Genomic DNA, 22,760 nt, shown 5'->3' on the forward strand with positions numbered 1-22,760 from the left:
CCAGGCGCGTGCGCACTGCCCCTACCATAGAGTCCCAGCGGGGCTTCGGCTAGACGGGGCCCCCTGGGGCGGTTCCGGCTCCGCTCCCGAGCTGTCTGGCGGCGCGCGCACGCGGAGCGACCCCCCCCCCCCCCCTCATCGCCAGGCCCCGCCCCTAGACCCCCTCCCCCACCTCCACCCTGACGCTCAGCGGCCGCTTAGCCCAGGTCCGAGCTCTGGCCGCCCCGCAGCGCGTCGCCCCGCCAGGGACCCTGCGGCGGCGGCTGCGAGCCCCGTGCTGGGTGACCCACAAACCGGGGGCTCGTAGGGGGACCAGGCAGCAAGTGTGACACGGCGGGGCGGGGGCGGGGCGGGTAATAGGAGCCTAGATAAGAAAAAGACCCAAAATCGGGACTGTCCCTATAAAACCGGGACCTCTGGTCACCCCGGGGCCCCGCAAGCTGCTCCAGCTTGACTGACAGCTCCCCAGGGCTGCGCCCCCTCTGCAAAGGCCTGGGGCACCTCGGGCGGGGCGGGGCGGGGGGGGGGTCACACCAGCCGCCTGCCCCCATGGCAGGGCGCTTGGGCAGCCTGGCCGGCGCTTACGCTGCCGCTCCGGCTCGCCCAGTGCCCCGGAGGAGCAAACCTTACTGGAGAGTCCGTGGGCGGCTGCTGCTTGGAGGGGGCCTGGTGGGGTTTGCATTTCTCCGCAACATCCTTCCCCAACGGGCCTGGAAAATCCACCCCCCCCCCCCCCCGGGCTGTGGGAAATGACTGGGTGAGGGGTCGTTTCTCTTCTCGAGCAGAATGGGGGTGTCAGACACTGCAGAAGCCACCAGGCCCACGGGCGCAAGTTACTCAGGTGACTCCCTTCTTGGCAGCCTAAGCAGAGGGGTCAGGGCCAAGGATAGCCTGGGCCTTGGGGGATGGGGATCTGTCTCACGCCCCCCCCCCCCCCAGAGATGGGTCCCCAGGGGAAGCCAAGCAAGGGCCCTGTGTCAGCCCATGCTGCAGGGCGGGTGCAAGGATGTTTCGCACCCTCGGTGAAACTTCCACCTTGCGCCTCCCCCGCCCGAGCCCTGTGGCAGCTCTCTGCCCCCCGCTCCCCCGCAGTAGCTCCCCCCCCTGCCCTGAGGTGCACCTCCCCCCACCCCTGCAGCAGCTCCCCCTGGCCCTGGGAGCCGTGCGGCAGCTCCCTGCCCCAGCTCACCTCTGCTCTGCCTCCTCCCCGAGCACTCCATCGCCGCTCCACTTCTCCCACCTCCCAGGCTTGCGGCGCCAATCAGCTGTTTGGCACCGCAAGCCTGGGAGGGAGAGAAGCAGAGCCGGAGGCGGAGCAGAGGTGAGCTAAGGCAGGGAGTTCCCCTGCGTGCCGCCCCCCCTTACTTGCTGCAGGTGGTCCTTCCGCCTAAATACTGACAACGACCAGGGAGGCCGAAGATCCGGCCGCTGCGGTCGCCGCCGAAGGACCCGAAATGCCACCCCCCAAATGCTAGCGCCCTAGGCGACCGCCTAGGTCAGCTAATGGGTTGCACTGGCCCTGCCATACTGTGCATGCTCTGAAGATAAGTACAGAACTTCAGGCTCAGGAACTGCCACTGCCCAGCATCTTCCACCAGCTGCTAATTTGTCTCCAGAGAAAAATCAGTGTGGTATTTGTTTAGCTGGCTCTCTCCTTTCTGGCTATACTTCCACTGCTGCCTGTGTGTTTTGCCAGGGATGGAATCGCCAGGGGCTGCAGGTTAAGATTGAGGGGCACCAGCAGAGCTGTGGGGGTGGGATTGGATTGCTGGGGACTGTGGGTCGTGATTGAGGGACATCAGCAGAGCTAGTGCGGGGAACCCAGGGCTGGGCTAGCATGTGCATTTGGGTCAGGACTGAGGGTCACTGGCAGAGCTGTGGTAGGACATGGACTCAGGTCAGGATCGAGGGGCACCAGCAGAGCTGGAGTGGGGTGGGGTGGGGGAGACCATGGTGGAGATAGGGGTTTGGGTTGGGAGTGAGGGGCACCGGCAGAGCTGTGGGGGGGAAGGATGAGAGCTGAGATGAAATGCGCAGACAGCAGATTCCTTTCTGGACTCATGGAATGCATTAAAGACCTTCCCACTCCCCCACACCCCAGAGACTCCAACTGGTAATGGATGGGCTAGGAAGCCCCACCTTTCCCGGATGGCATCACCGTGGGGTGGGGGGGGGCAGGAGGAGGCGTATATTACAGGGGTCCCTTGGCTCCAGGCAGCCCAGAGTAGCCGCAGGACACAGGAAGACTCCACTCCTGTTCCCTGTCTTAAAGTGACAGCCCTCCCAATTAGCTCTGAGCATCCGTCACCCCCTGGGGTACCCCTTGCCCCCTAGTCTCCGGTCCAGGCATCCCATCTGCCCTGGGCTGGTGGCCCACTCCCTGCTCCCGATGCCCATGCTCTCCTCCAGCATGAACTGCGTAGCCGAGTTCTTCACCTACGAGACCACCAAGTCAGTGGTGGTGAAGAGCTGGACCGTTGGCGTGATCAACCGGGCTGTGCAGCTGCTCATCATCTCATACTTCATCGGGTGAGTGGCCCCCAGGCCAGGGGAGTCTCACTGGTACTTGGGCTTCGTGGCCAAACCCCTTTCCCCCTGGGCCTCGTCATCTGGGGGGATCTGCGGGGGAGGGATAGCTCAGTGGTTTGAGCATTGGCTGCTAAACCCAGGGTTGTGAGTTCAATCCTTGAGGGGGCCATTTAGGGAACTGGGGTAAAAATAAATCTGTCTGGGGATTGGTCCTGCTTTGAGCAGGGGGTTGGACTAGATACCTCCTGAGGTCCCTTCCAACCCTAATCTTCTATGAGTCCCAGAGGACCAGGAGAATTACCCTCCAGGGTGCATACCATCATACACTGATCTCCAGAGACCCCACTCCTGGAGGAAGGAGGCTGGGGCATGAGCCAACCTCACCTTGGCACAGACTAACTCCCAAGGCTAAAGAGCCCCATTTGCCCACTGACCCGACCCTGCATGTGGGTTGCAGAGGAGGGGTGGTGGGGATATGCTCTCTGGAAGGAATGTAATCAGCTTGTCCAGCCACAAGGGTCTCTCTGCTCCTAGCTGCTGATGGGCGTTGCCAGCTGGGGCTGTGCTGGGGGACAGAAGAGGTCCAAGCCCTTCTGGCCCTAACCACTGGGGCCAGACAGCTTCTCCTAGAGAGGCAGCTATCCCCTTCTGCCACCAATGTGCCGAATTAAAGAGTGGGAGGCTGGCTTTGGAGAAGCCTTTTGTGCCTGGTTGTACACACTGTCCAGCCTGACAGTGCCCAGCCCCGCCCATCAGCCTCCCTGCGGGAGAGTGCAGAGACAGCCGTTGGGTTGGGTGTCCGGGCAGGGCTGGTGTGTGTGTGACTCTGTGTGAACAGGAGGGGCAGGGCTGTGTGTGGATCTGAGGAGTGAGGGCGGGGGGAGGTTGTGCAGGGGGGTGCTGGGAGGAAGGGGTGCATCACAGGTTGTGTGAGCAGGTGGGGGCTGGGAAGACGGAGCAGAGGGTTGATGGGCAGGATACACGGAGGGTGGGGCACTTTCTCCACCGTCAGTAAGAGCCAAGGGAATTAACCTGCAGCCCTTCCCCAAAAGGGTTGCTGTACCACGGATAGCGCCCCCTCTGGCCCCACCACAACCCTAGTGGCTCCCATGCCACCCCTTCCCCCCGGGTGCATGGTCCCCCAGCCCAGTGACATCCACACAGCCCCTCTCCTTCACCCCCTGCCCCAGTGACCTCTTTGGCACTTTTGAAAATGGGACTTGTGCTCCTAAATCACTTAGATGCTTTGGATTATTTCATCCTAAATCCCCGTGATTTCCAATGAGGTTCAGGGCCAGATTTTCAAAAGCTTCTCACTCCCTTTCATGCCCCCAAACAGAAGCCCAGATTTCCAAACTATCTTGATGATTGGCCCTGAGTTCTTGTAAACAGTTGGGCTGCACCAGGAGCCATCGTGTGCTTGGTGAATTTGGCCCCCGTTGTGTGCAGGGTGACTGCAAAAAAAAAAATCTGACTTTGTGCTCTTTTGAAAATCTCTTTTTTGGGCTCCTAAGTCCTGGGACGTTAGAGCCTCCATTACCTGGGCACTTTGGGAAAATCTACCACGGAGCAACAAGAAAAAGCAGTGAAGGTAGCGGGGGTACAACTGCAGAGAAGAATCTGCAGGGGGCCACTAGGTGGCACGAGATGTTTAGGAAGAAGAGTTCTGTGTGGCTTTTACATCCTGGCTGGCTCTGAGCCCGCTCCGCTCACTCGTTATTTTAAAGGGATATTTTAACATTTGCTGCCACTTTTCAGAAAGAAGTGTCGTTTCAGTAACGGGGGTTACTGAATCAACCTACCTCCAAAATCAGGCGACTGTCTTATAAAATTCTTTGCCTTCTGGGTCCTGAGCCAGTAGGGGACATGGGGGTCCTGTTATCATGTTCTTCTTGGTAATCAGCATGGCTAGACACTTGCATTTCGTTTTTGTTGATGAAAGCAAAGTGCGTGACCTCAGCTTGCCAAGGGGCTCTGATGGCTGTGTGCCAGCATTTAAACAGGGAGGTGATCCCCCCGCAGCAAGGAACGAAGGTAAACGGACGAGCTGCCCCAGGTGGGCAGCAGTGCAGTGTGGGATGGCAGCAGGAGGGTGGTCAGGAGCAAAATGGTCCTTTTGAAAGGGGATGCGTCCACCCACACTGGAATTCCAGGAACTCAGTCTGAAAGAGCTCACCCGCTTCCAAAACGGATTGATGAATGCAGCGCAAGACGTTGGTTCGTTTGAAAACAGGACACGTGTGTGGACCCAATGCAGTTTAGGCTGAAGAAAACTAAAGTTAACCCGAACACAAAACCGTTTCCATTTAGACACATTAAATCCCATGACTCCAGGAGGTGGGGCTCTAGCAACGCCAGCAAACACTCCCAATAAAATCCCAAGAGTTGGGGACAATGCAAAGGGATCTTCACAGCTGTCTCCTGAACCTGTCCCAGGTTGGCGAATTGTGGGGGAGTTTCCCCAACCTGCCCCTCTGATGAGAGGCTAATGTGGGTCTCTGTCCCTCTCTCCCCACAGCTGGGTGTTTCTCCATGAGAAGGCGTACCAGGTGCGGGACACCTCCATTGAGTCCTCTGTGGTGACCAAGGTCAAGGGCTTCGGCAAATACACCAACAGGGTCATGGACACGGCAGACTACGTTACACCCCCACAGGTAATCCTCATGCTGGAGAGCCAATACCAGAGGAGTGGCTAAAAATAGTCAGGACTGGGGTATTGTGCGATGGGAGCTAAGGATGCCAAAAAGGGCTGGAGGGACTTGATTATTACTGCTATTATTCATGTTATGATAGTATGTGTCCAGAGGCTCCAGCTGCAATCAGGGTCCGGTCATGCTGGGCTCTGCTCAGCCCAGACACACGCAGAGACAGGCCCTGCCCCAGCCGAGATCAGGGCCTCCTGGGGCCGGGCACTGCCCAGACACGCAGCGAGAGACAGGCCCTGCAATCAGGGCCCCGTTGTGCCAGGCGCTGCACAGAGACAGTGAGAGACAGGCCCTGCCCCAGGTGAGATCAGGGCCCCATGGGTCCGGGCACTGCCCAGACACGCAGCAAGAGACAGGCCCTGCGATCAGGGCCCCGTTGTGCCAGGCGCTGCACAGAGACAGCGAGAGACAGGCCCTGCCCCAGGTGAGATCAGGGCCCCATGGGTCCGGGCACTGCCCAGACACGCAGCAAGAGACAGGCCCTGCCCCAGTTGAGATCAGGGCCCCGTTGTGCCAAGCGCTGCACAGACACACAGCGAGAGACAGGCCCTGCCATGATTGAGAAAATGAGGAGATAAATAATACTTTGTCTAATCTTATCTAGCTATCGCTTTGGGACAGGAACTCTCTCTCATTAATGTGTGCAGCACCTGGCACAGTGGGGACCCCGATCTTGGCTGATGCTACAGTGATATAATGAATACTGGTCCCTGCTATCTGCTGCTTCAGCCTCTAAGCTTGAAGTCAAAGAACTGTATCCCTGATACCTGCCTTATTCAATTAAACAAGCAGCTGTTGGCCTGTGTACTCCCGAGTGCAGGGAATGTCCCCTATGTACCCCTTCTGTGAGAGGATGAGGACCCTAGATCAGAACAGGGAGAGATCTGTGAGCGTCATGGCAGAGGAGGGGGTTGAAAAAGGAGAAGGCAGCAGCTTTATGAATATAGAGGGGGAGACACTCCTCCCCACGGAGGATCTGTGAAGGGACCCATGAGCTGGAGGAATTTTGTTCCTTTACTTTGGCCTCATCAGAATCATAAAGCAAAACATCTGATCCCTCCGTAGAACCGCCTAGGGCATAGAAGGTTAAAGACAGCATTTTCCTGAGCCGTCAGCAGCTTTCCTTCGTCCCCTTTACAAGCTGTGAGCACAAGCACACAGTGTTCAGGATAAACAGACCGGCCTTGACATTGCATTGTAGCTACTGCTCCTTCCCCCAGCTTCAAACAGGGACATACAACGCAGTGCTCTCCTGCTTGGAAAGTCCCAGAGCAGGTGCAGAGTAAATTAGGAAGACGAAGGATACAGAACTAGAACTGAGCAAAAATTTTAGTTGAATTGGGAGGGGAGCAATAATTGCTCTAACCCCTAGGTCACGCTCTTCCCGGAGAAACCACAAGAACTCAGTATGGGGCGGTTTCTCCCTCTGGTGGCTGCATCATGTAAAGCCTGTTGCTGGCTGAGAGCTAACATAGCTGAGAGAGAAGGTGAGTGAGATCATATCTTTTAATGGACCAACTTCGGCTGGTGGAAGAGCCAAGCTTTCAAACTGCCCAGAGCTCATCTTCAGGTCTGTTAGCTGAGATAGGAGGGGCTCATGCTTTTTAGTCTACAGATCCTGGGTGAGTCAAATGAAATTCTGTTTACATTGTTCATTTCTAATCACCTGTTTTTTGGGTGGATTTCTCCTTTTTTGCGTATTTTGAAAAAAATGGGGCACATTTGAATTCAAAAAAGCAAAGTGAAAAATGACACAAACCATCTTGAAATGAAATGTTTTGACTTTTCGGGGTGGGGGAGGATGCTGGAAAATGCATTTTTCGATGAAAGATCTGTTTGTCAATAAAAAAAATAATAATTCTCCTGGCTCTATGAAAAGGGCCATGCCTAGGGATCGAATCAAGGTGCTTTGATCTAAGAGACGTGCTGGTTGAAAAAATTCCATTAAAGTTGTGTTTTAGTGGAAATGGGGTTTTCAACTAAACGCATTTTTTGAGAGAGGTGCCCACTTTCCTCAGAAAATGTAGATTTTTTTCGTTAAAAAGACCAAACACCCCAAACTCAAAACAATATTGCAATCAGGAATTACTTCATTCATTCCTCATGGGAATTGTTGTTCATTTGCCTCTTGTCCCTGTTCTTCTGTGTGGGTTGGGCTCCCTGGCCAGACTACATTTCCCATGAAAGGTTAGGGGCTTTCATACACACCCACCGCCCTTCACCATGAGGGGAGACTGCAGTGCATCATGGGAGATGTAGTCTGGCTAAGAAACGTGGCCTAGAGAGGAGAACGGAGAGGGGGTTGGGGTGCGTGAGGCACTGGAACTACAGCTCCCATGAGGCACCACAGTGATGTTTCCAAATGGAAATATTTTGATTTCTAGTTATTTTTGCCAACAACTCAAAATTTCCTGTGGAAATAAAAGGCATTTTCAGCCCCGCTGTTTCTAGGAGAAGGAGCCCCTAGTGCTGGGACTGCAGATCTGGCCCATTGACTCCAGTGGAGTCATGGTCCATTGACGCGAGCTGAGGATCTGGCCCAGCGTCCAATACACACGCACACTGAAAAGCTGTAGCTGCAGCTATGCTGAGGCTGACCTTACCCTGAGGCTTGGCTGCTCAGCTGCAATAAGCAACTCGCTCATTTCCCACCAGCCCCGTCATCTGCTCTGGTCATTAAAGGGGCCAGGACCATTAACCCTTCCCAAAAGGACTTGTGGGTGTGTCCTGACAGGCTGGTGAGGCGGCTGGTCACAGAGGAGGTCAGTGCCGTTCAGTCACCTTCACTCATGCGAGCGCCAGGGAGCGCTAGCCACGGGGCTACTGGCCTCATGCTGAGAGGCAGGGGGCAGAGTGGGCTGGCCAAGCCCTCCTCAATGGCCCCTGTGTCCCAGCCTCGCCTACTGCCCTGAGGTCGCTGCTATAGCTCCGTATGGAGGGCAGGCCAGGGGAGTGCTCAGTGGGCATGTGAGACGCGCTTGGTTCTCTGGACTTCACAGCTGAACATGATGGGCAACCCCTGCTGAATGCATAGTGAGACAGGCTTGGGATGGCTGGCTGCTGGGCTTATTCTGAAGGCTAAGTGTCCTCTGCGTGTCACTGCCCCATCTGTGCCTCAGTTTCTCCTCCCACCCTTTGTCTCTCAGATTGTAGCACTTTAAGGCAGGGACACAACAGGGCTCTGATCTCAGCTGGGATAGGGCTTGTGTCTCGCTGTGTGTCTATGCAGCGCCTGGCACAACAGGGCTCCGGTCTCAGTTACTGCTCTCAAAAAATGTCACACCCTGGCTCGTATATCAAAGGGAAGTTCACACACACAACACACACTCTGGTACAACACAGTTTTCACTCATGTTGTCTGGAATCACTTTGCTTCTCTCATATCACAGGGTGGATGAGCCCTAGCTTCAATCTGGAGAAGACTAAACCCTTGGGTGTGCGAAAGTTGTCTGCATCTAGCCTCAATTTCCAGCGTGCTGAGAGTAATCCTTGTGCAATTGACCCAGCAGCCTGGGGAACAAACTGGGGTTCCCTTTTGGATCATCTTTGCACAATCAAAACACATGAGGGCTTACCGCTCCCCTGGCAGGGACCCCCTTGTAATGTGCACTGGGCTCGGTGGTTGAGAATGCTGCAGAACAGCGGTTGTTACGGCTAATGTGCTCTCTGGCTCGGACAGGATCCCTGCCCAGAGGTTGTGCTATAGAGACCACAGTGCATCTTTAGCCAGCTGGGGTTGGTAGGAAAACCTACATGGAAACTCCCGCTCATACAGCACCCAGTTGCCCACTGGCCTGGTAAGTAGAGACCACAGCAAACCCAGGCCATGCAGGTTCTGTGTTCGGGGGGAGGGATAGCTCAGTGGTTGAGCATTGGCCTGCTAAACCCAGGGTTATGAGTTCAATCCTTGAGGGGGCTACTTAGGGATTTGGGGATTGGTCCTGGTTTGAGCAGGGGGTTGGACTAGATGATCTCTTGAGGTCCCTTCCAACCCTAATGAACTATGATTCCACCAGCTTTCTGTATCGAACACAGAGCCCTGCTCAGAATATACAAGGTTTAGGATTTGAGCCCACCACCCACTCATGGTGCCTCATACAGATCCCAGAGCTCCGGGGGGGAGCTTTGGGGGGCAGGATTCCAGCTATGCAAGACATGATCAGGGCTGATCAGATGCAACACGTGCATGGTCAGGAGCAAGCTGTGAGGCCTGTCTCCAGGGAGGAACACACCCTCCCACACAAGTTACCTTGGGGAACCAACAACATTTTGGGTTCCTTGGCAAATAGGAAAAGTAGGGGCCGGGGGAGAAATTGTTTCAGGTCCACCAAAAATGAAGTATTTTGAAATTTTCAGTGAATTGAAGGGGGGGGGAATCATTTTGGGTAGAATAAAACATTTTGTTTTGATTGCGAGAGGATTTTAAATAATTTTTAGAAAATACAATTGTTGGAAGTTTTGAAAGGAAAATCTGCTCCGCACTGAAAAGATGGAAAGGTTTCACTGCGCAAATGTCTAAACCAGGGGTCGGCAACCTCTGGCACACAGCTTACCAGGGTAAGCACCCTGGTGGGCCGGGCCAGTTTGTTTACCTGCCGCATCAGCAGGTTCGGCTGATCGCAGCTCTCACTGGCCGTGGTTCATCGTCCCAGGCCAATGGGGGTGGCGGGAAGCTGCGGCCAGCACATCCCTCGGCCTGCGGCACTTTTTCTAATCGCTTGACAGCCCTAATAAAAATATCAAATGTTCTTGTTGGAAGGCTGCCACATAACAGGATTTTATTTCTTAGAACACAGAACCTTAACACACTAAAACCAAAAGCAGAGTGAGACAAAGCAGGCTGCTCCCTAGCACAACTCACCCCACCTTACTCTAGGCTGGCTCTCTGCAGACTGATGCTGATCGCATGCAGGCTTGGGAAATCCCCAGAGAATTTAAAGTGATCGCTCACAATTTTAACAGTTTTCAACATACCCCAGCTTCTAACTGTTTCACTTACTCTGTCTCATCTCTGCATCCTTCCCTATCCTATCTCTCTGACCCCATCCCAACTCTGCAGGGGACGTCCGTCTTCGTGATCATCACTAAGCAGATTGTCACGGAGAACCAGGTGCAAGGCTTCTGCCCTGAGGTAAGCAGATGAGGAGCGAGGGAGAATGGTGGGAGGGCTTGTGAAGAGGGAGGAGGGTTGATCTTCCCCAGCTGAGAGTGAAGCTATTCTCTGGAGAGGTTCCCTTGAGGTACCTGCTGTTGGGGCATCTGGGGTCCCCCTCTGCCATCAAAGTGGTGGCAGGCGAGGGGGAGCTATCTATGTGCCTGCCTGTCTGTCCCTGGGACTCATTCCCTCTGTCTGCCTCCCCCTTGCTCTCCTTTTCCAGAGTGAAGTGAAGTACAGCTGTGTGTCTGACAGCGACTGCCAGAGGCCCGTCCCTACCACGGGAAGCGGTAAGAACCCAGAACCACACAGCAGCTCCAACAGGAGGCTGGGACCTAGCATGTGGGCATGGTGGACGGATGCCCGGGCATGGTGCGATGGCCGGGAGGGAGCAGCGTCAGGCTGTGTGGTGGGGGTGAGGGATCGGTGAGGAAGGAGAGAGTGAGGAGTAGATGAGTGGAAGAAGCAGGGGTGGATGGATGGATTGATGCGTGGCGGTGTCTGAACCTGCCTCTTCCGGATGGAAAATCAGGAGCTGGGAGGTGGTAGCCAATGCAAACCTCTCTGCAGGATCCGGGCTCTGTGGGGGTGGCAGCCGGGAGCCATGTGGGCACAGGAGGCAGGGTGGAGGGGCTGGGAATGGGGCTTGTGGTGCTAATAGGGGGCGGTTTCGCAGGGATCCTGACTGGCCAGTGTGTGAACTACAACAGGAGCCTGCGGACCTGTGAGATCCAGGGCTGGTGCCCGGCTGAGGTGGACACCGTCCAGGCGTAAGCTGGGCCCTTCGGGGCAGACCCCCTTTCCCCTGCTTCAGCGTCCTGTTCTGTCCCCAGCCTGAGAGCCCTCCTGGAAGTCACTGGCACCTAGAGGAGTCTGGGGCGCCGCACCAGGGCTACCTCCTGGTGGCAGTTGTGCTTGGCTGTGTCACCTGCTCCGTATGGCCAGGGGTGGGGAACCTCCCACATCCTGAGCTCTCGACATGGAGGGGGGACCCCACTGCGCACTGTGCTGTGGCTATTCTCTGCCCCACAGGGCCCATAGGGGGTGGATTGGGGCCGTGGCCTGGTGGCACTGTGCTGAGGCTATTCTCTGCCCCACAGGGCCCATAGGGGGTGGATCAGGGTGCACTGTGCTGTGGCTATTCTCTGCCCTATGAGGCCCATAAGGGAGGTGGTATATCAGATGGCACTGCACTGTGGTTATTCTCTGTCCCCCAGGGCCCATAGGGGGTGGATTGGGCCGTGGCCAGATGGCACTGTGGTGTGGCTATGCTCTGCCCCACAGGGCCCATAGGGGGTGGATTGGGGCTGTGGCCAGATGGCACTGTGGTGTGGCTATGCTCTGCCCCACAGGGCCCATAGGGGGTGGATTGGGGCTGTGGCCAGATGGCACTGTGGTGTGGCTATGCTCTGCCCCACAGGGCCCATAGGGGTATTTACTGTTTAGTCACCTTGAGCTCAGGCTACTGCCACCCACACTGTACCTGGGCTCAGAGCCCATCCAGCCCGACAGGATTATTCTCAGTCACAGCAGCGCCCCTCAGGCCAGGCCATGCACGGCTCTCCCTGGTTGTGCAAGGCGCTGCACAGACTCCACAGACACAGAGAGCCTTAAGCTGCGGTGGGTAAATAGCCAGGAGCAGGGGGGCAGATGGGGATGGGACGTGGCCACCCAGGCAGGCCCCAGGCCCCAGCCCCCTGCCCATGTCCCGTGTGGGTGACTTCCCGGGGCTCTCTCCCTGCAGGCCCATCATGCTGGAGGCAGAGAATTTCACCCTCTTCATTAAGAACAGCATCCGCTTCCCGCTCTTTGACTTTGAGAAGTGAGTACTCGGGGCGGCTGCATGGGGTGTGTACAGGCCCCCTCCACCTCAGCTCTCCTGGGGTCAGGGCCCGACGCTCAGGGACACGGAACCTGCTTTGCCCTGCGTTGGCAGCGTAGCGGGACCTTGAGGTGGGTGGAAATGACCCCCGAGACCCCATGGTGGAGGAGTCTCCCCAGCCGGCCTGGGGCTGGGGCAAGGGCCCTGCACTCACCCTGCTCTCAGACACTGGATCAGGGGCAGGCGGCGCTGCACTGTGGTTATTCTGTGTTCCCCAGGGCCCACGGGGGTGGAGTGGGGGGCTTGGCCAGATGGAACCGCATAATGGCTAATCTCTGCCCCCCAGGGCCCCTAGGGGATGGAGCAGGGTCGTGACTGGGGCTGTTCTCTGCCCCCCATGGGCCATGGAAAGTAGGGTCTAAGTCCGTGCAGCCCTGAGGCTGCTCTATTTGATATTGAGGACCAGGCAGGCCCCCAGAGTATGGCAAGTGCAAAGCAGGTCTGAAGCGCCTTTACCTCCCCATCTGAGCCTGCCCCAAGCACAGGATCTGGCTAGCTGAGGATCGGACCCTCAGGGTCACAGAGAGCCACGCCCCCAGGCTGTGTTCGTCCAATCGGCCGCATTGCAGATAAACAGGACTTCCCAGCTCCTGGGGCCACCCTCCTCCTGGTGATGGTCGAGATTTCCCTGCAGCTGGGAATAACAGCAGGGGAGCCTGTGGCCGAGCCAGCCAGGGGGTTAGGGTTGGGGTTATGGAAAGGGATTAGGGTTAGGGTTGGAGGCTATGGAAGGGGGTTAGGGTTGGGAGTAGGCTTTGGGTTTATTGATGGGTTTTCCCCATGGGACCCTGTTCTCACAGTCCCCTCTGTGTGTCTCCCTCCCTCCAAGAGGTAACCTGCTGCCCAACCTCACGGCCCAGGACATCCGGACGTGCCGCTTCCACCCAGTTACCCAGCCCTTCTGCCCCATCCTGCGCCTGGGCGACATCGTCCGCTTTGCTGGACAGGATTTTTCCAAGCTGGCCTCCACGGTGAGATTCGCGACTCCTCACGCTGGGCTCTGGCCTGACAGCCACATGCCAGGAGAGAGCACACGTGTGATGGCGCATGTGAATTAGGACCATCTCCAGGGGGCGTCCTTCAACACACAGCAGAAGGGGGCAGCTGCAGGGGACTCTGGGGCCTTGGTCAGTCCCTTAGAATGGGGGAAGGGGTCCGTCCAGTGACACCGCGTAGTGGCCCCTCTATGGTGCTGCCTGGGGTAGTTTGGCCTAACACCCCATCTCTGTGCACAGGGAGGAATTCTGGGGATCAAGATCGGGTGGGTGTGTGACCTGGATCGCTCGTGGGAGCACTGCGTGCCCAGCTACACCTTCACCCGCCTCGACAGTGTCTCCGAGAAGAACAGTGTCTCTCCCGGCTACAACTTCAGGCAAGCGCAGCGGGTGTACACGCACACCCGCGAACACACGGAAAAAGTTGTGTGAGACCCCGGGGTTAACTCACTCGCTGGGACACGCTCGGGGCACATGTCCCTCCTCTCACACGGGCATACAGCACCTTCCAGCTACACACAGACACATCACATACCCCGACTACGCACACTGCCCTCTACAGACACACTAACACACCAGATACACCCAACTACACACATAACACACATTGCCCTCCACATACACACACAAACACCTCATACACCCGACTCTACACACACTCCCCTCCAGTTCCACACCAAATACACTAAATTACACACACTCCCCTCTAGCAACACTGACACACCAGACACACTATTACACACACTCTCCCAGTTACATCCCCACACCTACATACTGACTCACCCAGTTACATGCACCCTCCCCGCTACACACACTACCTTCATGCCAGACCCTTCCTTCCACACACTGTGTGTCACCCCCCCCCACACACACAGCCGCCCATCGGTGTGCACACCTTCGTGCACCGGGGACCAGGGGGTGGCAAGTCACAGCCCCTCTCCCTGTCCCCCAGGTATGCCAAGTACTACAGGCGGGAGAACGGCACTGAGTACCGGACCCTGATGAAGGCTTTTGGCATCCGTTTCGATGTGCTGGTCTACGGGAACGTACGTACGGCCAGGCAGCCGGCAGGGTCAGTGAGGGAGCCAGCACTGAAGCCCTAGGATAGGGGAAGGGAGTTGATGGGGAATCACCAATGTGTATGAGGGGTCCATACAAGGCTCGTAGAGACCACCCCGTGGGCATGTATAGCTCTTGGCCAATCAGAGCATTGGGGCTCCTCCCCTCCATGTGCAGGCCCAGGCTTGGGACTGCCCCCATGTGCCTGACTCTCCATGCCACCCACCTCCTGTTGGTGAGGAAGGTTCCAGCTTGGCCCCTCACTGTCCTTCCACCCCATGCAATGAGTGCAGAGGACTCCCCCACATGGACTCAGGCCCCTGCTGAAGCGCCACGGGGTGTAGGAGGAGTTGGCTGGCTGTGGTCATGCGCTTGGAGATGCAGCACCACCTGGTGGCCATGTTTAATGGAGGACAAGAGCCCCAAGACTCACGTGCCCAATGGAAGCTACAAGGCAGGAGGGGAGGGGGCACAGATCCTGAGGCTGGTGTGGAGAGGGGGTTACACCACCCTATACAGGAGAAGGAGGGGGGGCCCTCATCTGGCATCCTAGGGGCAAACCTTCCCTCCCCCAAACACTAACTCCACACTCTTTCCTCTCAGGCTGGGAAATTCAACATCATCCCAACCCTGATCAACACTGTGGCAGCCTTCACCTCCGTCGGAGTGGTGAGTGCAACGGTCTCTCCGCCACCTCCTCCTTCCCCTCTGCCCACTCCACAGGAGCCGGGGTGAGCAAGCCCCAGGCTACAGGGAAAAAGGAGGCCCTGGGCGGAGCAAAGAGCTGCTCATCTGGGCACAGGCCTCCTTGCTGCTTAGTGAAGCCCTGAATCAAAGGTCAAATCCAGGCTTGCCAGGGACTGCAGAGCCGCAGAGAGAATCCAAGATGGCACCATGGTGATGACACAAGGGGAATCCAAGATGGTGCCATAGTAACAGGGTGGGAGGAATCCAAGACAGGGCTGTGGTAATGATGCAGGGGAAATCCAAGATGGCAGCATGGTGATGGCCCAGGGGGAATCCAAGATGGCAACATGGCGATGCCACGGGAGGTGCTCCAGCCTGCACTCAGCAGTGTCACCCACCCCACTTGGTGTAGGGCTCTGTCCCTGCTCATGCTGGCCGGACCCCAGAGAGGGTTACTGACGCTCCAGCAGTGCGGGGTCTGAACACACGAGCCCGGGCACCTGCGCTCAGCCCCGCTCTGAAGGGGAAGGGCTAGGCCAGCTCATCAGCCTCTCTCAGCTCAGGATCCATGTCCAGCCTCCCGCTCCCAGAGCCCCCCCGCCATGAACCCAGAGGCCTGTGGGTCCTGCCCTGCTGCCTTTGGGCCCTGTCATCCCCAGGTGACTGGGGACAGCCCCACACCCAGAAAGGAAGGCCCCACCCTCTGCTGAGCCTGGCTGGGCCCCCCTTCAGCCTGTCTCCCCTCCCCGGCAGGGCACTGTGCTGTGTGACATCATCCTCCTCAACTTCCTGAAGGGCGCAGAGCAGTACAAGGCAAAGAAGTTCGAAGAGGTGAGTGCAAGGGAGGCGGAGCCCAAGGTGCTGCGGAGCCTGGCACACCCAACGGAGAGCAGAGTGCTGGATCTGGGGGGTGCTCCTGGCTACTCCAGTCCTGGTGTTTCCCAGCAGGTGGCACTGCAGGGAGCAGGGCAGGAGCGCTGGCTGTGGGGGGAGCTCCCAGCTGCTCCAGTCCCAGCCTCTCCCAGCAGGGGGCACGGTGGGGAGTGGGGTTGGGAGCGCTGGCTGACGGGGGAGCTCCCAGCTGCTCCAGTACCAGCCTCTCCCAGCAGGGGGCACTGTGGGGAGTGGGGTTGGGAGCGCTGGCTGGGGGGGCAGGCTCCTGACTCCTACCAGCAAGGGGTGCAGCATGGCTGTGGCAATAGCCTGACAGTCCCTGCCACGGGTGCTGCCTGTGGGGAGGTCACTCTGTGCCCTTGTGGTGGACGTTGACCCGGCTCTGTGCCCCCTGCAGGTGACGGATGTGACCCTGCGCCACAGCCCCGTGTACAGGAGCAGCCAGATGCTGGGAGGCCGGAACGACGAGAAGCAGTCGACCGACTCGGGGGCCTACTCCATCGGCCTCTAGCGCCCCTGGCCCTGGCGACTGGACAGTTTCCTACCCGCCCCCTGCTGCCGCAGGCACCTCACCCCTGCTCACTGGCAAGGGCATCTTTTGTACACCCCCCTCCTGTGATCCTCTGCTTCTTCCTCATCACCGGTCATGGGCCCCCTCGCCAAGGGGGCGGAAATCTCTCCTCCGGCACGTCCTCGTGAAAGCGCTGCCGTCTCCCTCAGGAAGCATGTACCATTCCCTCCCCATCGAACCTGGGCAGGGCCGCCCAGAGGGGGGAGCAAAGGGGGCAATTTGCCCCGGGCTCCGCAGGGGCCCCCAAGAGAAGAGCGGAGGCTCCCGCCTCCGCCCCTCTCCTGGAGCCTCAGCACATCAAGCGCCGAGTCTCCGGCCGAGCCCCTGAGCCCCGCCCCGAGCCAAGCCGCGTGGTGGGGGGGCGGGGCTGGGAGCTCCAACGGGGCCTGAGCCCCGCCCCGCTCAGAGCGGCGTGGGGAGGGGGCGGGGCAGCTGCCTCCGCTCGGCGTGGAGCTCCCAGCCCCGCCCCCTCACCACGCGGCTCTGAGCGGGACGGAGCTCAGGCCCCGCCGGAGACGCGCTCAGGTAAGAGGCTGAGGCTGGGGCCGGGGCGGGGAAGTGGGACCCGCCGCCGCTGAAGCGCAGCCCGGTCTTTGGTGGCGGGGGGCCCCTTCTGTTCCGGGACCCGCCGCCGAAGTGCCCCGAAGGCCCGCGGCGGGGACCCTCCCCCCCCCCGCCGCCGAATTACCGCCGAAAACCGGGCTGCGCTTCGGCGGCGGGTCCCGCTTTTGCGGTAATTCGGCGGCGGGGGGCTCCCGCCGCGGGTCTTCGGGGCACTTTGGCGGCGGGTCCCGGAACGGAAGAGCCCCCCGCCGCCGAAGACCCCGGGCCCCCGGAATCCTCTGGGCGGCCCTGGGCATGGCAGGCAGGGGCCAACATGGCTGCTGCTGGTACCGGCACCACTCGGTTACCAGCATGCCTGGCGCTGTACCAGAAATGGGCAGCACTCCTCACCCTGGGGAGTGTGTGCACCTCAGCAGGGGGCGCTCTCTGGGTTTGGCTGGGTGCTGAGAGCTCGGGAGGGCACCCTTGGGACTGAGGGGTGGATGGGATTGGGTCCCTTGTCCCAGCAGGGGGCGCTCTCTGGGTTTGGCTGGGTGCTGAGAGCTCGGGCGGGCACCCTTGGGACTGAGGAGTGGATGGGATTGGCTCCCTTGTCCCAGCAGGGGGCGCTCTCTCCAGCTCAGGTGCTCTCTCCAGCACTGAGAAAGGCACCCCAGTGGTGGGAGTGTGGGGTCTCCTTTCGCCAGCGGAGGGTGCTCTCCCCACCTTTGCCTCTATTTCCATCCTGGCAGATTCCCAGATTCCAGAGGGGGGAGGAGGAAGCAGTCCTGGGCGTGACGGGACATCCGGGCTCAGGGACGTGCTATTACCCCCCTCCAGTGCTGACTCCACTCTCCCACGCCAGGGCTTTTTAATCAATAAAACTCACTTTCTCGTCAGTGTCCCGCTGGGCTGGGCTGGGGCAGGCGCGCAGGTTGGGGCTCTCTCCAGGGCTTGCTGGGGGACACGGAGGTGGCAGGCACACGCAACCGATGCTTCCTGCTCTGTGTGGCCGGTGTTACCATCACCACCGATCAGCGCCGGATTGGCCAGAGCCGGGGCTCGTCTGTTCCTGCCCAGCTAGGGAGATTGCTGAGATTTCAGCACCAAGACCCCCCCTGCTCGGGGAAGCGGTTGTACCTCTGCTTAGCAGAAACACCTTAGCCCGTGTTGGGCTGGGGCTCTCCTTGGGGCGTAGCCTCAGCTTCTGAGCCCTCGGCTACAGCCGAAGTTGTACCAGTCCTGGCACGGGCCCCACCAGTGTGGACCTGGTTAGTGTTACTGGTCGGGGCAACCGCCCCTGCTCTGCCCCAGCCCCACCCCCACTCCACCCCTTCTCCAAAGCCTCCCGCCCCACCCCTGCTCCACCCCAGTCCTGCCTCTTCCTGCCTCTGCTCTGCCCCTTCCCCAAAGTCCCCACCCCAGTCCCACCTCTTTCCGCCCCAGCCTTGCCCCCACTCCACCCTTTCCCCAAAGCCTCCGCACCGCCCCAGTCCCACCCCTGCTCCGCCCCAGCCCTGCCCCCACTCCCCTGAGGACTGAAGCAGGGCCGGGTCTGCACTCACCGGTGGCGGGAAGTGCAGCAACCTGGCCCCAGCCGTGCTGCTGGTGATGCTGGGGGGGTGGTTCTTCCCTGCCCCCCAAGCCAGCCCTGCCCCCCCACGGGGGGGCTGCATAGGGCCCCAGAATAGCTAGGGACGGCCCTGTTTAGCTCCCCAGCCACTGCCTTTCACAGGGGGAGACCCATGTCTGTCTTCCTCTTGCCAGGCAAGCACAGGGTTACTCCCTCCCCGTGCAGAGAGAGGCACCCCAGGGAAGGGAGTCGTCCCCCAGCAAAGAGCGCTCTCCCCACCTTTCCCCTTCACGTGTCCTGGCCGATCCTTTCGGGTACAGACTGCCTAAGTAGGCCTGCTTGCTCTCCCTCCGTCGGCCAACAACAGCGTAACTGCCCACAGAAGGTACCGCTCAGCTCTTCTAAGCAAGCGCATTTTATTCTTATGGTAAAAGCACTACAGGGAAAACATTCAAACCAATAAAAGAACCTACATGCCTGCTACTCAGCTCATCCGAGCTCAACCCCTCCAGTGTGGGGCTGGCGGGAGCAGCCCCCACCCAGGGGTTGCCCCGGCATTACACATTTGTCATACTTTGCTCAGAAAGAGAACAACCCGTGACTCTGACTCAATCATTGCTCCCGTTTGGGCCTGTGAAGAGATCCTGAGCAGGCCATCAGCCAGACAGTGGGTCACTGCTCACCGTGCTGCTGCAAAAGGAGGGGATCAGGAGGGCTTTGAGGTGGGTCATTTGCATTTTCCTTCCCTTCTGTGGATTTCCCAGCAAATCCACTTCAGACGTATTGTCCCCAAAAGTCCTTTGACGTCCCTAATGTCTTCCCACGATTGCATTAGACGTGGCCTTCCCTCTATGCCATGTCCCAATAGAGCAGAAACATTTGCCTTTTCAATACACCGGCCTCCCAAAATACTGACACTTAATTCAATGAGGTTCAACTTCGTTCTGTAAGGTTTGTCCGGGCTATTGTTGTACCTGTCACAGCCAGACCAGCGTCATGGTGCTTTATACTGAGACAGCGACCCCTGTTTGGGAAGGGGAGTGAGCTCCCCTGGTTTGAGGGTGCCTGCCCCTTTAAGGCCAGGAGGCCCGGTCTAGCCAGCCCTGGTTCAATCAGCCCAGGCAGTACCATAATCAGTGGCCTCCCAGTCTATGAGAGCAGGACTAAGTGGGGTCACGTGATAGCAGGAGTCTGGCCCTTAAAGGGCCATGCCACCCTATCATAGCACCTTTGTAACTTCTGCCCTAGGGGTGGTACCAGTATAAGTGTGCCAGTAAATTACCCACAGCCGTAGCCATGGTAATTATTGGGGCTGCTCAGCGCTGGCGACCCCAACCCTTGGAGGTGCCAGCACCATGCCAGGACTTGGAGGCAAGCACTGTCGATGCATCAGCAGCTAGGACTGGGAGGCACTCGCCCCCATGGGTGTCAATAGGCATAAGCTGTGACAGCCCACCATGAGCAATAGAGGTTCCTGTTTGGGGACAGGCAGGGCTCACCACTCCAGTCTCCGGTGAAGCAAACAGGAGCGTGCGGGTTTCCATGCCAGGCTCAGCATCTCTCACTGGGGCTCCTCAGTTGCTGCCGCGCACAGACTTGCACCCAGCCGTACTGTCTGGCACTTGCAGCCTGTCCCGTACACGGCCCTGGGTACAGTTCCTGGGTGTTCCTCTCTGCATCCAGCTTCTCTGCAGCTCCCTGCTGCCAGGCAGCCACTGCTTCATAGGATTGTCCTGGAGTCTCCAGGAATTAAAGATGAATCTTTAATTAAAAGCAGCAAAGAATCCTGTGGCACCTTATAGACTAACAGACGTTTTGCAGCATGAGCTTTCGTGGGTGAATACCCACTTTGTCGGATGCAAAGAAGAATCCGAAGAAGTGGGTATTCTTGCATCCGAAGAATCTTGCATCCGAAGAAGTGGGTATTCACCCACGAAAGCTCATGCTGCAAAACGTCTGTTAGTCTATAAGGTGCCACAGGATTCTTTGCTGCTTCTACAGAACCAGACTAACACGGCTACCCCTCTGATCTTTAATTAAAGATTCTGTCATGTGAGGAAACCTCCAGGCCACCTGGCCACCCGACTTCCCAACAGAACTCGGTCACTTGCGGCAGGATCTTTTCATGGATTTTTTGCCCTCTCCTCCTACCTGGCCAGTGAGGAGGGGGTTGATGGGAATCGTAGGTGCCTGCTTGGCATGTTCATCCCAGAGATACCTCAGTACAAGCTGTGCATTGAGCAGGCCTCAGTCCCTGAGGCTATTTCACTCTTCATTTAATATCTTGGCCCTGACCTACCCCAAGGGAAAAAATACATGCTCCTGGTGCCACAATCAGTCAGCCAGTGGTATTTCTACAATATGTGGGCTGAGCAATACCAAGGTTATTCCAATGGCTGCAACAGACTCTGGACAATTCAGACTGGAAATCAGGTGTACGTTTTTGACAGTGAGGGTAGTTAGCCATTGGAACAATTGACCAAGGGTCCCAGTGACTTCTCTACCACTGGCAATTTTTCAGTCAAGAGATGGGCTGGTTTTCTAAAACTCTGCTCTAGGAATGATTTCAGGGCAGGTCTCTGGCTTGTGTTATACAGGAGGTCAGACTAGATGACCACAAAGGTCCCTCCTGGCCTTCGAATCTATGAAATATTGTCACCCCGAAGCATTCAAAAAGGGTCTCCACTCCCCCAAAACTCCTAAGATTGGTTTAACGATCATGAGATTTTTTAAGGTTGGACTCTCAGTTCTCCTCTACGTCTGGAGTCTGCAGTCACGTTTGCAAGCCTTTCTGGGCAGCCGCGAGGGTGAGACTTCTCTTCCTTGTTAAATGGATGCCGGGAGCTCCACAGAATCACCTAATTCCAGGAACTGGGCTGGAACAGAAACCCCCACATATGAAAATATGCATCCTCATGTCTGGAGAGATAGCAGCACTGCCAATGCTCCCAGGGAGCAAGCTGCCTCCTCTGTCCAGCACGGTGGACACAAATGCACATTCTGGGCCCGTGACCCAAACTCAATCCTCTTAGGGCCAAGCTGGGTGAGATCCGACATCTATCTATCTCAGTACCCCATCATCGGCCAGTGCCAGATGCTTCAAGGGAAGGTGCAAGAACAGATCGCCAGCAAGGAGAAGATGTGTGTGTGCGGGAAAGGGGATTAGCACTAATTGCCAAGAGCTATTTTGTGCTGTAGACACTCAACTGCTGAGGCCTGACACAAGACGCCAAACTCATCACATGTGCCATGATCCACCAAACAGCTGTCATACGGTGTGGGCTTGGAGTTCCAAGCCAACCTGGATTCGACCCAACAATAGAGGCCAAAAGTCTGCTATGCCCATTAGTAACCGTGGACTATTTGCTCCACATTCCCAGCTTGGTTTGAAGACTGTCATGTTGGCCAGTGAGAGAGTGAGACTGTCATGTGGACCAGCAACAGAAAAAGCCCTTCCATCCTGCTCCCTGGACTTGGCTCTGCTCCCGGCCACATGGCGGGGGGGGGGGGCGGGAAGCCGCCCTCCCCTGCTCTCAGTGATTGCCAGTGACACCCTGCAGTAAAAAATCACATCACCCCCTGGTATCGCTCCTTCCCGCCCCAGGACCAGAGCTGCAACTGCTCTTCAGCTCCATGTGGCTGGGCCAGGGGAAGTGAGGGATGGGGCAGGGGTGGCCAGGCTGGGGAGAGAGGGCTGGGTCCCTAAGGGCTGCCTGTCAGCATCTGCCCTGGTTGTAGCAACTTCACCCCACGGTGGGAGCATCTGCCTGAGAGCCAGGGGCAATGCAGGGGAGGGTGTGTGTGAGGTGGGGGGCATGTTGGGTGTTTGGAGGTTGGAGGCTTTAGGGAGTGCGGGGGGCTGTAGATGACGGGGGAGTACACTGGGTGTGGGGGGTGCTGGGTGTTTGGAGGTTGGAGGCTTTAGGGAGTGCGGGGGGCTGTAGATGACGGGGGAGTACACTGGGTGTGGGGGGTGCTGGGTGTTTGGAGGTTGGAGGCTTTAGGGAGTGCGGGGGGCTGTAGATGACGGGGGAGTACACTGGGTGTGGGGGGTGCTGGGTGTTTGGAGGTTGGAGGCTTTAGGGAGTGGGGGGGGTTGTAGATCATAGAATTGGTTGGGACCTTGAGAGGTCATCTAGTCCAGTCCCCTGCACTCAAGACAGGACT

At 57.9% G+C, this 22,760-nt stretch overlaps 1 protein-coding gene across 2 annotated transcripts; it reads left to right on the forward strand.

The window, feature by feature from the left end:
* The first annotated feature begins 1,978 nt into the window (after positions 1–1,978).
* P2RX3 (purinergic receptor P2X 3) lies at positions 1,979–16,679 on the forward strand. Of its 2 annotated transcripts, none has more exons than XM_045012241.1 (12): positions 1,979–2,529; positions 5,048–5,183; positions 10,294–10,365; positions 10,613–10,679; positions 11,066–11,159; positions 12,134–12,211; positions 13,101–13,242; positions 13,507–13,643; positions 14,219–14,312; positions 14,929–14,994; positions 15,766–15,843; positions 16,304–16,679. In XM_045012241.1, the coding sequence occupies exons 1-12, from the start codon at positions 2,390–2,392 to the stop codon at positions 16,415–16,417; spliced, it is 1,218 nt and encodes a 405-aa protein (XP_044868176.1). In that variant the 5' UTR covers positions 1,979–2,389; the 3' UTR covers positions 16,418–16,679. The 2 variants fall into 2 exon arrangements, 1 of the variants encoding a protein (XP_044868176.1); XR_006578643.1 differs by having other exon boundaries at positions 14,219–14,338; positions 16,304–16,366.
* Positions 16,680–22,760: the final 6,081 nt, after the last annotated feature.

This window comes from Mauremys mutica, chromosome 4 (genome assembly GCF_020497125.1).
Source record: "Mauremys mutica isolate MM-2020 ecotype Southern chromosome 4, ASM2049712v1, whole genome shotgun sequence".
Lineage (NCBI taxonomy): Eukaryota > Metazoa > Chordata > Testudines > Geoemydidae > Mauremys > Mauremys mutica.